This window comes from Anomaloglossus baeobatrachus, chromosome 3 (assembly GCF_048569485.1).
Source record: "Anomaloglossus baeobatrachus isolate aAnoBae1 chromosome 3, aAnoBae1.hap1, whole genome shotgun sequence".
Classification (NCBI taxonomy): Eukaryota; Metazoa; Chordata; class Amphibia; order Anura; family Aromobatidae; genus Anomaloglossus; species Anomaloglossus baeobatrachus.
In genome coordinates, this window is record NC_134355.1 from 410,977,843 (window position 1) to 410,994,684 (window position 16,842).

A 16,842-nucleotide genomic window follows, 5' to 3' on the forward strand; every position below is an offset into this window, starting at 1 on the left:
CACGCTCCCCCGCTTCGCGCTGCTTGGTCCTCAGTTCCCACGCGGCCAGCAGACGGCACTGGCGCTGCTCTCTGACGCTCCTCCGTCTCCTAGGCAACCCACTGCAGCCTGGGGGAGGAGGAGTGTCAGAGCGGAGGAGAAATGTCTCCTCCGCTCCAACACAGATTTGATCTGCCAGCGCGACTGCACTAGCAGACCAAAGCTGCAGCATCAGGCGACAGCACGCGTGCCACCAGAATGGGCTCAGCGTGCCCCTGGTGGCACGCGTGCCATAGGTTCGCCATCACTGCCCTATACGGACGTTAGGGAGTGCAGAGTTCAGCCTTAGGTGAGTGTCAAGAGGTGACCCCTCTTCCCTCTCCCTAATGCCAGGGCCCTCCATTGTATATCAGTTTGTTGTGGTGCTCGCCCGGAGTTCCATTATACCTGAGACCATGTAGTCACTGCATAATAGGAACGTGGAAGAGAGCAACTGGAACGCCAAAGTACCTGACATCACATAATGTGGCATCACGTAACGCGCCTGTGACGAGACCGATGTCAGCAGTACTGCATGATTTGTGTGTGAGAGCCCGGCACATGACATCCATAAGGCTATGTGCGCACTAGAAAGTGCCTTTTTCTAAAGAAAAAAATGGACCCTCTGAAAGAATCCCGCACCCGCGATTTTGCCGCGGATTTTCCGCAAATTGATCCCCGCGGTTTTTACCATTATCTATGACAAAAAACGCAGGTACCTGCGGAAAAAAAGTGCACATTAATTCCGCAGCGGAAAATCCGCAGGTATGAGAAAACGCAGTGTGCGCACAGCATTTTTTTCAAACCCATAGGATTTCCTGCAGCAATGTTAGACACATTTTCTGCAGCAATTCCACAGCAAATCTACGGGTAAATCAGCAGCGTGCGCACAGGGCCTTATTGTTTTCGGTATTGTGAGGCCTTTTGGGTGATTCTTTTGGGGTGTCTAATTTTCTTGGTCAAGGATCTATCCACCATTTACTACAGTACGAAACTGTATATAAACAGATGAGCAGGAAATATACCATACTAGTATTTTGACCCTCCAGACAACATGAGTGCAAAAAGAAAGCTATTCCAAGAAAGAAATCGTGGAGGACTGCCAGGACACATTTCTTACTACTTTCTGCAAAGAGATGCTGAATATCTGAATATGGCAAGCAAAGTAAGATAAATGCAGTTAACAGTGTACAAGGGAAATGCTAAGAATGGCAAGTGTGGATTGGGTTGGCAAGCATTATTCCCCGAGCTGGAAGACATGATCTGTGAATGGACTGCAGACAGGAGAGCAAAGGCTTTGGTTATGTGTAGAGCTGATATGTAAGAATGTGCCCTTGCTATGGAACCATGGTTAGAAATATCCCCAGAAGAATTCAGAGCATCACATCACAGGCTGGATGGCTTCCTTCACTGATGCGAGCTGTCTAAGTAGATCGACAACACCATTTAAGCAGGAGGATGCTGGAATTATTAAACATGCACTTGTATTCAAGTCCCTTGTTGATAGCATTGACTATTCTAAATATAAACTTTCCAACATGATCGCTATGGAGGAAACTGCAGCATTTTAGGGCCAGGGATCTCAAAATAAACAATTGATTAGCGGGGTGCCTCCTCAATCTACATTTCCTCCTCTGGCTATGATAGCACATGCTACCTGTATTTTTGCAATTTGTCTGGATGAAAATAAAGCCCCACCTCTAATCATTACTACGGCCAAGAAGGACAAGATTGAACGTGCTTCAGGCAATCCTATTATTGAACTTGAAAGAACCTATTACACACAGTTATAAGGAAGTGGGTCGATTTAATGCTGCCGCTTGTTTTGGGAGGTGGCCAAAGAGTCGTGCTAGTCTGGGATTCAGCCAGTACACATTGCACTAAAGAATAGTGATGGGCAGTCCAGCTCTTTTTGGTGATCCGGTTCCCATGGCTTCGCTCACCAAAAAGAGCCGGCTCTTTCAGCTCGTTCTCGGCTCCTTATTAAATATGTGTTTACCCCTGGTGAACACATATTTAAGATTATAGTAACGCCGCCAAAACCCTGCCCACCCGTGGCTAAACCCCGCCCACTTACAAGTGACCAATTAGATTGTTGAGTAAGCGGAGTTTAGCCACGGGTGGGCAGGGTTTCAGCGGCAAAAAGAGCGGTTTAGAGATTTTAGTGGCTCTCATTGGTGATCCGGATCTTTGTGTCGGATCGTTCACGAAGGACACATCACTACTGAAGACATGAAGAACTTCCTTCAAGAGAGAAAAATAGATCAAATGATTCGTGCAGGAATGACTGCCTATCCCCAGACTCATCATACTGCAATAAACAAGCCACTCAAGGACCAGTTGGGCATGGAAAATAATGACGACAATTAAAATAGAATGTAGAGAAATCAGCGTGGAAACTTTGCACAGCCTACACTGCAACAGGTGACCTGGGTGAAGACTTCATGGGATAAAATCTCCGACAGTTGCCTTACCAATGCGCTATGAGCCGGCTACATGGACAAGAGGAGCTCATATAAGGAAAGTGCTACTGCTAGGCATAAGACAGTGGGGCCAAAGATTCTAAAGGAAATAGTCACAAGAAAATCATGACAGAATGCAGGGGTTGGAGAGTTATAATGATGTTCCAGAATGTGAGGACATGATTATATTTGAATAAACATTTTATTTTATTTGTTCAAAAATAAATGTAGATTGTTGCTCATGGATAAATAAGACATCTACTGACATTAAGCCCTGAGGCATCTTTTGGAGAAAAATAAATAAAACAAGACTGTCTTTTCAGGAAAATAGGGTAGTCAAGTCAATAGACCAAGCTTGTAAAGAGACTCGTGGTGTAATCACAAATTCATTATGTCAGCTCCAGGTACCGAAACCATTAATGAAGCACTCCCATCATAGTTTGTATCCTCTTAATATATTTCAGTCAACATATTAATTAGCACTGTGTACTTTAAATTGCTCATTTTGCCTTTCTACCCAGTTAATTCTTCTCTTTTCTCTGCTCTGTGTAGAAACTGGAAGTCACTTTTCCCTACATGAGTCACCCTCTTTTCAACTCCTGACCCAGCTGCTCAGCTCCTCCCAACTACTTAGAAGGATTCAGCTAGTCTGTTTTTAATCTTGTAATGTCATAGACCTAATGGAAAATAGTATAATTAATTGGGTAGAACGGAAAAATTAGCAGTTGTAAGTACACACTGCTATATAATAATATGGTGACTGCAATACATTGAGGGTAAAAGAAAAAAAAAAATTGACAAAAGTGCTTCAAGAGAGAACATGGTGCAAAACCAACAGAAGGATATATAATGTGGCTTGTTAGTGTTATACTCCTGCAAGGTCTAAATGTCCTACAATGGCATACAGCGTCTCTGGACTGGTCTCACATACATTGAGCACACACAGTACGTGACATTTTTAGTTGCCAATCACAAAGGGAGCTGCCAGCAGAGGACTTTGATGATTTTCTATTCCAAGTGCATTTAGCATCACAGAACACCTCTAGACAACCATTGATCGCAGCCAAGACATGAAAGTGTGTGCATTTCTGCGCTCATGCTCTATACAGCATAAATTAAGATCTGTTGAAAACATTTTCATCATTTCTATCTATTGATCCTGTGATTCCCTAATTCCAGGACTCTTCCTTCTCGGTGTTGTGAGTGTATATACCATGTATAATATATACTGGCTGTGGGGTGAACGCGGAGTGTGGGCTACGTGCAGACAGTGGCTTCTAGTTGAAGCAATGTCAGGAAATTCTGTTTTGGGGGCGCTTTTCTTTTCTGAAGAGGTTTTAGATAAAAAAAAAAAAAATTGTTTTTTTTTTAATAAAGGGGTATTCCCATCTCCAAGATCTTATCGCAGCAGGTACAATAGTAATATTAGCAAATACCTCCAATTAGAGATGTAGTATAGATCTCCTGCCATAGCCATGTCTCTTACCTCATGTGCAGGACATTGCAGCTTAGGTATCCATGGTTACAATCACAAGCAGCTACCTGTCAGTATATGATTGGTCATAACCATGGATACCTAAGCTGCAATGCCCTGCACATGACATGGCTATGTCAGAAGAACTATACATTTCTAATTGGAGGAATTTGCTAATATTATTACACCTACTATATATTAGTATAGGATCTTGGAGATGGGAATACCCTTTTAAGCCTTTTGATTGGATGGTGCTTATTTTGGTGGTTTCCTTCAGGATTTGTGACGAAGAAATAACTTTTTCTACCAGATTTTTGCTAAGTGGTGTTGAAAAACAAAGTATTGCACAAAGTTCCTCATATGAGCAGTAAAGTGGATTTCCCGTATCAATGAAGAGTTTTCGAGGGGATTTGCCCCCAAGACTCAGTGTGAGCAGGGCCTTTGTGGACTGCCTGCAGAGCCTGAGTGTCAGCCGAATCTTGGGGACTCGGGAGCCTCGGGCAGACGCTGTGCACGGGTCACGTCTCCTCAGGTAAGAGCAGTCAGCACTGCGGAGGTCGCAGCACTTATACGGCGTCGGATTGGCCGGCTCCTATCACGTGACGACTTGTTTAGCACAGTGCACGGAGCGCCACACACCCCCAACTAGACCGACAACCGTATCGCCCGGTACATAACCCGCCGCCCCCGGAAATTACCATGCTGGGCGGCTGCGGCTTCCTCTCAGGTCAGATACGCTCAGCACAGTTCTCGGTCGGAGAAACGCAGGACACAGCGGGAGTCTGAACGGGACCTGCGAGCGGCGGCCATGACTAAGCGTAGGCACCCGGGAGCCGAGCGTGGCAGCAGCACCGGGAGGAGCAGTCTACAATTCTTGCAAGGGATCAGATACCGGAACCAGTGAGAGGAGAAAGTGACGCTACCAAGATAAGATCGCCGGAACCAAAGAGAATATGACCGAGAGAAGAGCGGCCGTCCGCGGAACCAGAGAGATGACAACACGGTACAGAGCGGCTCCAGAGCATGGCGCTACAGGTGGTGACCGGGGTGTACGCTAGAGGGCGCTGCTGTCCTTTGTTGTGCGGCATTTAGCTCCTGGATTCCACCAGTGTTTATGTAGAGCTCCACAGAGAACAGATACTGGCAGCAATGTGCAGCTACCGGAACTAGGGAGAGCAGGAACTGCCGAACCGGAACCAGAGAGATGCAAGGGTACCGAACCGGGGCTGATAATGACAGCGGGTAAGAGCCCACAACGAGAAGCATACTTCTATGTCCCCTTCATCACCTCATCATTGTGTGCCTACTAATCTGTCCTGTACTGACTGCACATGGTGTCTGTATATCTACAGCAGGGATTATAGTCCCAGTCTGCACTGGACCTGGTGTCTGTATATCTACAGCAGGGATTATGGTCCCAGTCTGCACTGGACCTGGTGTCTGTATATCTACAGCAGGGATTATGGTCCCAGTCTGCACTGGACCTGGTGTCTGTATATCTACAGCAGGGATTATAGTCCCAGTCTGCACTGGACCTGATGTCTGTATATCTACAGCAGGGATTATGGTCCTAGTCCTCACTGGACCTGGCGTCTGTATATCTACAGCAGGGATTATAGTCCCAGTCTGCACTGGACCTGATGTCTGTATATCTACAGCAGGGATTATGGTCCTAGTCCTCACTGAACCTGGTGTTTGTGTATTTACAGCAGGGATTATAGTTCCGATCCTCACTGAACCTGGTGTTTGGGTATCTACAACCAGGATTATAGTCCCGGTCCTCACTGGACCTGATGTCTGTGTATTTACAGCAGGGATTATAGTCCCAGTCCGCACTGGACCTGATGTCTGTATTTACAGCGGGGATTATAGTCCCAGTCCGCACTGGACCTGATGTCTGTATTTACAGCAGGGATTATAGTCCCAGTCCGCACTGGACCTGATGTCTGTGTATTTACAGCAGGGATTATAGTCCCAGTCCGCACTGGACCTGATGTCTGTGTATTTACAGCAGGGATTATAGTCCCAGTCCGCACTGGATATGGTGTCTTTGTATCTACAGCAGGGATTATAGTCCCAGTCCGCACTGGATATGGTGTCTTTGTATCTACAGCAGGGATTATGGCCCATGTCCTGAATAGAGATGAGCCACCCCCCTAGTGTTCGAGTTCGGTTCATCGAACGGCGAGTGTGTTCGTCGAACACCTTCGAACCCCATTGAAAACAATGGCAGGCAAACACAAACACATACAAACACCTTCTAAGGTGTCCAAAAGGTGACAAACAACTCAGAAGACACCACAAACACATGGGAAAGTGACAAGGACATATACTCATGCGAAAACAAAAGAGCTGGACAAGGAAAAAGAGGAGGAGACACAGATATCGGAGTATCTGCAAGGAAACATCGATGCCATGACTGCAACTGGAGCCTTCCTCATTTTGGGCTTCCAATCTGGAAAAATGGCCTGAGCTCGCCCCCTACGCTTGGAGATCTTGTCATGTCCCGCAGTCAGCGTTCTCTCGGAACGTGTCTTCAGTGCTGCTGGTTGTGTGCTGACAGATAAGCCCACGCATCTATCCACTGACAATGTGGACAGACTAACGTTCACCAAGATGAACAAGTCATGGATCCGCAAGGACTTTTCTATCCCTGTGTCATCCTGGGGAGGCGAAAGGCTTGTGGATTTTTGATTGTGCTTCATGCATTGTAATGGAAGGAAAACAACGCAAGTGTGAAAGTACCCTAAGCTGTGAATTTCCAGAAACAGTCTTGGAGCAGCATTGAACAGAGAAAAATACATAGCGCTTGTGCAAAATACATGTTAGAAAAGTTCTGCAAATAGAACAATACAGCGCAACCTACATTTAGAGAGTTTTGGAATACAGGAGAAGCAGCATAGTCACAAATGCAGCTCATGCAGCACCTGCGTTAGTTTACGCAAAATATGTACTTAGGATGTTTAGTGAATATCAAAATATAGCGCAACTTACGCAAATAGCGTTTTAAGACATATATTTCCAAAAACAGTCTTGGAGCAGAGGAAAAAAAAAAAAACCAGCATAACGCTTGTGCAAAATGAGGGATCATGCACCACACTGGTAGGCAATATGGTTTTAATAGTTTATTGGCACGTGTATAAATGTCTGTCTGTGTGATTATTTCTTGTGACACCCACTGCCCCTGATGAAGCTAACATAGCGATACGCGTTGGGCCAGGTTCTCCACCTCTATTTTCAGATAGGCAGAAAATCCCTTTCATGGTGATTCCCTATGAGGCATTGCAGTTGCTGTTTTGACTATTTGGTCACAATGCTGCTTGTAAGATAGAATGTCTGTCTCAACATATACCTATTTATAAGATGGTTATATTTCTGATTAATTATCTGTATTGTTATACATTTTGAACTATCTATGGTGATTCTGGTACGTTATTCATTATCTTTGAGAGGATTTATTTTGGATTGGGTCTCATTACTATTGTCTTTGGTGTTTTTTTAATATGTCTTGCACTCTGTTGTATTTTGTATGTGTGTTTTTAAACTTTTTGATACACAAATAAAAATCGTATTATATTATACTAATTCTGGAGTGAGTGCCTTTTGGTCAAGCGCTTTTCTTGTGATTGATATAGTTGGTTTTGCTTGACAGGTGCACCTCCCTATTCATGATAAATTTACCGTATAATCTATGGCTGTGCACTTCTAATTGTTTTTTCTTCAGCGCTCTATTGGGAGACCCAGACGATTGGGGTATAGCTACTGCCCTCCGGAGGCCACACAAAGCACTACACTAAAAAGTGCAAGGCCCCTCCCCTTCTGGCTATACCCCCCCGTGGTATCACGGGTACTCCAGTTTTCAAGCTTTGTGCGAAGGAGGTCAGACATTCCATGCATAGCTCCACAGATTTTAGTCAGCAGTAGCTGCTGACTATTTCGGATGGAAGAAAAGAGGGCCCATATAGGGCTCCCAGCATGCTCCCTTCTCACCCGTGGATGGTGTTGTAAGGTTGAGGTACCTATTGCTGGTACAGAGGCTGGAGCCCCACATGCTGTTTTCCTTCCACATCCCCTTGTAGGGCTCTGTGGAAGTGGGATCCTGCCGGCCTCAAAGCTCTGACGCCGGGCTCCATCCACAGACCCATAGAACCTGGTGGATGCCGAGCAGGAGTACCATCAGGGACATGGCCCTGCATCATACAGGTACTCTGTGTCCCCGGCAGGCACAGACACACTCCGGGCTGGCTGGGTGTTGTAGTGCGCCGGGGACAGTAACGCTAGAGCTAGTGTTCCTACAGTTTAACTGGGGGACTTTTTTCTGTGTGTGTGGGAACGCAGCGCCGACCCCCGCTGGACCGGCGGCGCTGCTGTGACTTTTAGTTCGCCGGGGACACGCCGACCGCGCTTTTACGGCGGTGGCGTTTATAAATCTAGTCCCCGGCTTTTGCGGCCTAGGACGCCGGCAGCTCCGATTCGTTCCCCGCCCCCACCCTGTCAATCAGGGTAGGGGAGAGACGCTGTTTCACGGCAGCGACGAGGGCTGGAGCCTGATTTACATGCTCCAGCCCTCTCACTAGGCACAGAGGGAAGCAGGCTTCCCGCTCTTAGCCAGGAACGCCCAGGGCCCGCCCCCCCTCCTCTCTCAGGACGCCGGCAGCCATTACATGCAGTCTGGCTAGAGGAAGGACGCAAGGCTCTGGGAGACCTGGACTAGGGGGCTTTGGAGATCACACACCCGCTCTTAAGCGGGCGGTAAGCGGCTTTCAGCTGGCCCCTCTAGTGCCTCAGTGTGTATTAGTGTACTGTGTCACTGGACATATATATATATATATTTCCTTATTGCTTGCACTGTGAGGTCGCTTCCTGGCTGTATACCCAGATCGCTCTGAGGAGGCAGCAACATGTCATCCACAAGACGCAAGGCTGCCAAGGCTAGGGCTGTGTACACTGCGTGTGCTGCATGTGGGGCTGCTCTACCAGCAGGCTCCAAGGACCCCCATTGTGTGCAATGCTCAGACCCGGTGCTGCTTCGCCAGCCGGAGTCAGGAGAGATAGTGACCCAGGCTGAGACGCCTGTAAGTCCTGCCCCGGTGTCAGGGACAGACTTTGCAGTTTTTGCTGATAATATGTCTGTGACTATGGCAAAAATCCTTGAAACTTTGCAATCCATGCCTGGGGCTCAGTCTATGGACACGGCGAGGTCTCTGTCCTCTAATCCCCCTCAGTTGGATTTAATCCAGACTGCAAGGGGGTCCCCGGCTTCACAGGCTGAGTATTATGACTCAGATGATAGCCCCAGCCACCCTAAGCGAGCTCGCTGGGAAAGACCCTCAACGTCATCACACTGCTCAGGGTCTCAGCGCAATCAGTCTCCCTGTGATGCGTCTGATGAGAGTGATCAGGAGTCTTATCCTGGAACCCCTCTCAATCTGGATACCCCGGATGGGGACGCCATGGTAAACGATCTTATCTCAGCCATCAATAGACTGTTAGATATTTCTCCCCCAGCCCCTTCAGCAGAGGAGGCAGCTGCAGAGCAGGAGAAGTTTCGTTTCCTCTATCCCAAGCGTAAATTAAATGCTTTCTTGGATCACTCTGACTTCAGAGAGTCAATCCAGAAACACGACGCTCATCCAGAAAGGCGTTTCTCTAAACGTTCTAAGGATACACGTTTTCCTTTCCCCCCTGATGTGGTCAAGCGCTGGACCCAGTGTCCAAAAGTTGACCCCCCGATTTCCAAACTTGCAGCTAGATCCATAGTTGCAGTGGAGGATGGCGCTTCACTTAAGGATGCCAATGACAGACAGATGGACCTCTGGTTAAAATCTGTCTATGAAGCTATCGGCGCGTCGTTTGCTCCAGCATTCGCAGCCGTATGGGCACTCCAAGCTATTTCAGCTGGTTTAGCAAAAGTGGATGCTATCTTACATCCAGCGGTGCCGCAAGTGGCGTCCCTTACCTCGCAGATGTCCGCGTTTGCGTCTTACGCTATCAATGCGGTCCTAGAATCTACCAGCCGCACCTCAATGGCGTCCGCCAATTCGGTAGTTTTGCGCAGAGCCTTGTGGTTAAAGGACTGGAAAGCAGATGCTGGTTCCAAAAAATGTTTAACCAGCCTGCCTTTATCTAGAGATAGACTGTTTGGCAAACCATTGGCTGACATCATTAAACAGTCCAAGGGTAAAGATTCTTCTTTACCCCAGCCCAGAACAAGCAAACCTCAGCAGAAAAAGTGGCAGCAGAGGTTTCAGTCCTTTCGAGGTTCGGGCAAGACACAATTCTCCTCGTCCAAAGGGACTCAGAGGACGCAAAGAAGCTCAGATTCCTGGCGGGCTCACGCGCGCCCCAAGAAAGCAAATGGAGGAACCGCTTCCAAAGCGGCTACCTCATGACTTCCAGCTCCCCCCCTCCGCATCTCCGGTCGGGGGCAGGCTCTCCCGCTTTTCCGTCATTTGGATGTCACAGGTCAAAGACCGGTGGGTGACAGACATTTTGTCTCGCGGGTACAGAATCGAGTTCAGTTCTCGTCCTCCAGCTCGGTTCTTCAGAACCTCCCCACATCCAGACCGAGCAGATGCCCTGCTGCAGGCGGTGGACTCCCTAAGAGCGGAAGGAGTAGTGGTCCCTGTACCGCCTCAGGAACAAGGGCGAGGGTTTTACTCCAATCTCTTTGTGGTTCCAAAAAAGGACGGCTCGTTCCGTCCTGTTCTGGATCTAAAGCTGCTCAACAAACATGTGCACGCCAGGCGGTTCCGGATGGAAACCCTCCGCTCTGTCGTGGCCTCAATGTCTCAAGGAGACTTCCTTGCCTCAATAGACATCAAAGATGCTTATCTCCACGTGCCAATTGCTACAGAACATCAACGTTTTCTACGTTTTGTGATAGGAAACGAACATCTTCAGTTCGTAGCTCTGCCATTCGGTCTGGCGACAGCCCCACGGGTTTTCACCAAGGTCATGGCGGCAGTGGTAGCAGTCTTGCACTCTCAGGGACACTCGGTGATCCCTTACCTAGACGATCTACTTGTCAAGGCACCCTCTCAAGAGGCATGCCAACTCAGTCTACATGCTACACTGGAGACTCTTCAGACGTTCGGATGGATCATCAACTTTCCAAAGTCGAATCTGTCTCCGACACAGTCACTAACGTATCTTGGCATGGAGTTCCATACTCGAGCAGCGAGAGTGAAGCTTCCGCTGAACAAGCAGCGGTCACTACAGACAGGGGTGCAATCCCTCCTTCAGGGCCAGTCGCACCCCTTACGGCGCCTCATGCACTTCCTCGGGAAGATGGTGGCAGCCATGGAAGCAGTTCCCTTTGCGCAGTTTCATCTGCGCCCACTTCAATGGGACATTCTCCGCCAATGGGACGGGAAGTCAACGTCCCTGGACAGGAAAGTCTCTCTTTCCCAGACGGCCAAGGACTCTCTACAATGGTGGCTCCTTCCCACCTCATTGTCTCAGGGAAGATCCTTCCTGCCCCCATCCTGGGCAGTGGTCACGACAGATGCGAGTCTGTCAGGGTGGGGAGCAGTGTTTCTCCACCACAGGGCTCAGGGGACGTGGACTCCGCAGGAGTCCACCCTTCAGATCAATGTTCTGGAAATCAGAGCAGTGTATCTTGCCCTACTAGCCTTCCAGCAGTGGCTGGAAGGAAGGCAGATCCGAATTCAGTCGGACAACTCCACAGCGGTGGCATACATCAACCACCAAGGGGGGACACGCAGTCGGCAAGCCTTCCAGGAAGTCCGGCGGATTCTGATGTGGGTGGAAGCCACGGCCTCCACCATATCCGCAGTTCACATCCCCGGCGTAGAAAACTGGGAAGCAGACTTCCTCAGTCGCCAGGGCATGGACGCAGGGGAATGGTCCCTTCACCCGGACGTGTTTCAGGAAATCTGTCGCCGATGGGGAGTGCCGGACGTCGACCTAATGGCGTCCCGGCACAACAACAAGGTCCCGGCATTCATGGCGAGGTCGCGCGATCAAAGAGCTCTGGCGGCAGACGCATTGGTTCAAGATTGGTCGCAGTTCCGGCTCCCATACGTCTTTCCACCTCTGGCACTCTTGCCCAGAGTGTTACGCAAGATCAGATCCGATTGCAGCCGCGTCATACTCGTCGCCCCAGACTGGCCGAGGAGATCGTGGTATCCGGATCTGTGGCATCTCACGGTCGGTCGACCGTGGTCACTGCCAGACCGACCAGACTTACTGTCCCAAGGGCCGTTTTTTCCATCAGAATTCTGCGGCCCTGAACCTGACTGTGTGGCCATTGAGTCCTGGATCCTAGCGTCTGCAGGATTATCTCAAGGTGTCGTAGCCACAATGAGACAAGCTAGGAAGTCAACGTCTGCTAAGATCTACCACAGGACGTGGAAGATTTTCTTATCTTGGTGCTCTGCACAGAGAGTATCCCCTTGGCCATTTGCATTGCCCATCTTTCTTTCCTTCCTGCAATTGGGGTTGGAAAAGGGCTTGTCGCTCAGTTCCCTTAAAGGGCAAGTCTCGGCACTGTCTGTGTTTTTTCAGAAGCGTCTAGCACGTCTTCCTAAGGTGCGCACGTTCCTACAAGGGGGTCTGTCATATTGTGCCCCCGTACAAGCGGCCGTTAGATCCATGGGATCTGAACAGAGTACTTGTTGCTCTGCAAAAGCCGCCCTTCGAGCCTCTAAAGGACGTTTCCTTTTCTCGCCTGTCACAGAAAGTGGCGTTTCTTGTCGCGATCACATCGCTTCGGCGAGTGTCTGAGCTGGCAGCTTTGTCATCCAAGGCTCCTTTCCTGGTGTTCCACCAGGACAAGGTAGTGCTGCGCCCCATTCCGGAGTTTCTCCCTAAGGTCGTATCCTCGTTTCATCTTAATCAGGATATATCCTTGCCTTCCTTTTACCCTCATCCGGTTCACCGGTATGAAAAGGACTTACGTTTGCTAGATCTGGTGAGAGCACTCAGAATCTACATTTCCCGAACGGCGCCCATACGCCGTTCCGATGCACTTTTTGTCCTTGTCGCTGGTCCGCGCAAGGGGTTGCAGGCTTCTAAAGCCACCCTGGCTCGATGGATCAAAGAACCAATTCTAGAGGCCTACCGCTCTGCGGGGCTTCCGGTTCCTTCAGGGCTAAAAGCCCACTCAACCAGAGCTGTGGGTGCGTCCTGGGCATTACGACACCAGGCTTCGGCTCAACAGGTGTGCCAGGCAGCAACCTGGTCCAGTCTGCACACTTTCACCAAGCATTATCAGGTGCATACCTATGCTTCGGCGGATGCCAGCTTAGGTAGAAGAGTCCTGCAGGCGGCAGTGACATCCCCGTAGGGGAGGGCTGTTTTTTGCAGCTCTAACATGAGGTATTTCTTTACCCACCCAGGGACAGCTTTTGGACGTCCCAATCGTCTGGGTCTCCCAATAGAGCGCTGAAGAAGAAGGGAATTTTGTTACTTACCGTAAATTCCTTTTCTTCTAGCTCTTATTGGGAGACCCAGCACCCGCCCTGTTGTCCTTCGGGATTTTTTCGTTGTTTGCGGGTACACATGTTGTTCATGTTGAACGGTTTTTCAGTTCTCCGATGTTTCTCGGAGTTAATTTGTTTAAACCAGTTATTGGCTTCCTCCTTCTTGCTTTGGCACTAAAACTGGAGTACCCGTGATACCACGGGGGGGTATAGCCAGAAGGGGAGGGGCCTTGCACTTTTTAGTGTAGTGCTTTGTGTGGCCTCCGGAGGGCAGTAGCTATACCCCAATCGTCTGGGTCTCCCAATAAGAGCTAGAAGAAAAGGAATTTACGGTAAGTAACAAAATTCCCTTCTTCTGTTAAGTGGTGTCTGTGGCCCAATTTTTGGAAAAAATGGAGAGTCTTGTTGGAGTCCCCTTGCTGTGTTTATACATGACATGCCTAAGAGGTTGACTTTCAGCATCTGCAAGCTGTTGGCTACAGAAATGCTGCCTTTCCGCCTGGTGGACACGGAGGATTTTCGAGACCTTATGTCCTTCGCAGTGTCCCAAGAGCAGATGCCCAGTAGCCACTACTTCTCCAAGAAAGGTGTCCTGCGCTACACCACCATGTCGCGTACAACATCACCGCTTCTTTGAGAAACTGTGTGTGTGACAGGGTGCATTTCACCACAGATACCTGGAACAGTAAGCATGGACAGGAGAGTTACATGTCGCTGACTGGGCACTGGGTAACTATGGTGAGAGATGGAGAAGGGTCTGCTATACAAGTCTTGCTGTCCCCACGAGTTGTGAGTCAATCCTCTGTATGTAGAAGTTCCTCCACTGCTTCTGCCTCCTCAACCTCGTCTCGGTCCTCTGCCCAAATCCTATCTAATAACGCCACCCGCGTTATAACTGTGCACAAGGAATTCCGCACACCTCATTACTATGCTGGCAGCAGAGCTCAACGGCATCAGGCGGTCTTTACTTTCAAATGTATGGGAAATGTGAGCCACACCGCTAAGGAGTTGTGGTCAGCTCTGGAGACAGAGGTTCATCAATGGTTGTCTCCACTCAACCTGCAGCCAGGGAAGGCCGTGTGGGACAATGCTGCAAACCTGGGTGCAGCCCTTCGTTGGGGCAATGTGACATACGTGCCTTGTATGGCTCACGTGTTGAACCTGGTTGTCCAGCAATTTTTAAACCACTATCCTGGCCTACATGGGCTTCTGCAGAGGGCACAGTGTAAAGCCTGCCTGGATCCACAGACTCAGACTGGCTGTAAAGGATAGGCTAGAGGAAAGCCACACACCAAGAAGGACTCCTAGAACCCTGAAACCCTTTAACCCCTATACAGGGATTTGGAATTACACAAGGCCCAATGTGATCACTACCTGTGGAAGGCTGCAGTCAGAGAGTAGTAGTCAGGCAGGGTCAAACCAGGAATTGTGGAACAGGGATAGAATCGGCTGGCAAGGATGTAATCAGAAAACAAGCAGTGGTCAAATGCGGATCGGGCAACGAGGTACATAAACAGCAGGCAGGAGACGTAGTCAGCGAACAAGCGGTAGTCGGCACACAAAATCACAAAACAGAACAGGGCGGAACAGGAATCACAAATTTCAGAACTATCTCTGGCAGTGGTCAGCAGACAGGAGGGGCATTAAAAAGGGTTTGGTGTCTCTTCCCATTGGTTGTAGCTGAATGATGGTACTTCAGCTGTGGGACACCCACCACCTACAGTCAGCCAGTGGTACTGCAGATCCCAAGGTAACCCAGCCCAGTATATGAGCGGAGCCTGCGCCCACTGGCATTGACTCCTCTCCCATCACCAGCACTATCCACGAAAGGAGCACGGTGTCACCTGGCGAGCGGAGTAGAAGTCGCTGAAGCGGACTCCGGTGGTGACATAACAGCCATGTGTGACAATGCTGCAAACCTGGGTGCGGCCCTTCGCCGGGGCAATGTGACACACGTGCCTTGTATAGGCTCACATGTGTCCAGCAATTTTTAAACCAATATCCCGGCCAACATGGGCTTCTGAAGAGGGCACGTTCGCTATGTGCTCACTTGCGCCGTTCACACCCCGCAGCTCAACGACTTGCATCGCTCCAGAAGTCTTTCGGCCTGCCGGTTCACCGGCTGAAATGCGATGTGCCGACACGCAGGAATTTGAATCTGCACATGTTGCAGCAACTGTGGCAGCACGGCCAAGCCCTGGTGCAATACGTTATGATGTATAGCCTGGGCCAACGAGATGCAGAGGTGGGGCAGATCACGCTGCTGGAGTGGTCTCAGATCAAGGACCTATGTACCCTTCTGCACAGTTTCGAAATGGCGACGAAGATGTTTAGCGCTGACGATGCCATTATCAGCATGACAATTCCAATCATCTACATGCTGGAGCACACTCTCTATAAACAGTAGAGTCAGGTGGTGGGACAAGAGGAAGGGGAGGAAGTACAGGAGGAGTCATATGCGGAAGGGATAACAATATCTTCAAGGTCCAGACGGTCAGCAGCACCAAGGCAGCAGGCATGGGACGGTGGGGGAGAGGGATTAACAAGGGTGCATGGTAGCAGCCAAACTGTTGAGGAAGGTGCAGGAGCCCAGGAAGAAATGGAGGATGAACTGGCGATGGGCATGGAAGAATCAGCAGATGAGGGAGACCTTGATTACATTTCTGTTGTGCGAGGTTGGGGGGAAAGGGCGCAGAGGAAGGAAGCAAGATTCTCACCCCGCCACCACCACAGCAAGGACTTGTTCCTCCTGGATGCGCAAGACACATGAGCGCCTTCTTGCTGCACTACCTACAACATGACCCTCGGATTGTACGAATTCAAAGTAATGATGACCACTGGGTTGCCACACTCTTTGATCCCCGGTACAAGACAAAATTTGGCGAAATAATTTCTGCCATAGAAAGGGACGCACAGATGCATCAGTATCAGCAGAAGCTGGTACGCAATCTTAGATCGGCTTTTCCACTAAACACCAGTGCTGCACAGAGTGAATCTCACTAACTTGCCAACCATGGGACTGTCGAGTCATCACTCAAACCGTACCAGTAACACCGTATCTGGTGATAACAGCAATTTTATGTAATCATTTTCATGAATTTTTTACACCATCCTTTGCAAGGCCAGAAGACACAAGAAGTCAACGCCTGGAGAAGATCATACAGGAGTATCTCCAAGTGAATATTGATGCCATGACTCTGCAACTGGAGCCTTGCTCATTTTGGGTTTCGAATCTGGAAAAATGGTCTTAGCTTGATACTTACGCCTTGGAGATCTTGTGTCTTGCAGCCAGCATTCTCGCGGAATGTGTCTTCAGTGCTGCTGGGTGTGTGCTGATAGATAAGCGCACGCGTCTGTCCAGTGACAATGTGGACAGATTAACATTCATCAAGATCATGGATCCGCAAGGACTTTTCTACCCCTGTGTCATCCTGGGGAGGCG

At 49.3% G+C, this 16,842-nt stretch overlaps 2 protein-coding genes across 3 annotated transcripts in view; one reads left to right on the forward strand and one right to left on the reverse strand.

Moving 5' to 3' along the window:
• The window catches only part of FBXO9 (F-box protein 9), an 88,666-nt gene extending 83,747 nt beyond the window's left edge, over positions 1 to 4,919 (reverse strand). The window contains exon 1 of the mRNA XM_075340308.1: positions 4,653 to 4,919. Within this exon, the coding sequence (XP_075196423.1) occupies positions 4,653 to 4,655 (3 nt within the window). The 5' untranslated portion in view covers positions 4,656 to 4,919. The remainder of the gene's footprint in view (positions 1 to 4,652) is intronic.
• Positions 4,694 to 16,842, forward strand: part of CILK1 (ciliogenesis associated kinase 1) — a 116,517-nt gene continuing 104,368 nt past the window's right edge. For both annotated transcript variants that reach the window (XM_075340306.1, XM_075340307.1), the window contains exon 1: positions 4,694 to 5,196. The gene's annotated coding sequence lies outside the window, so the exon portion shown is untranslated. The remainder of the gene's footprint in view (positions 5,197 to 16,842) is intronic.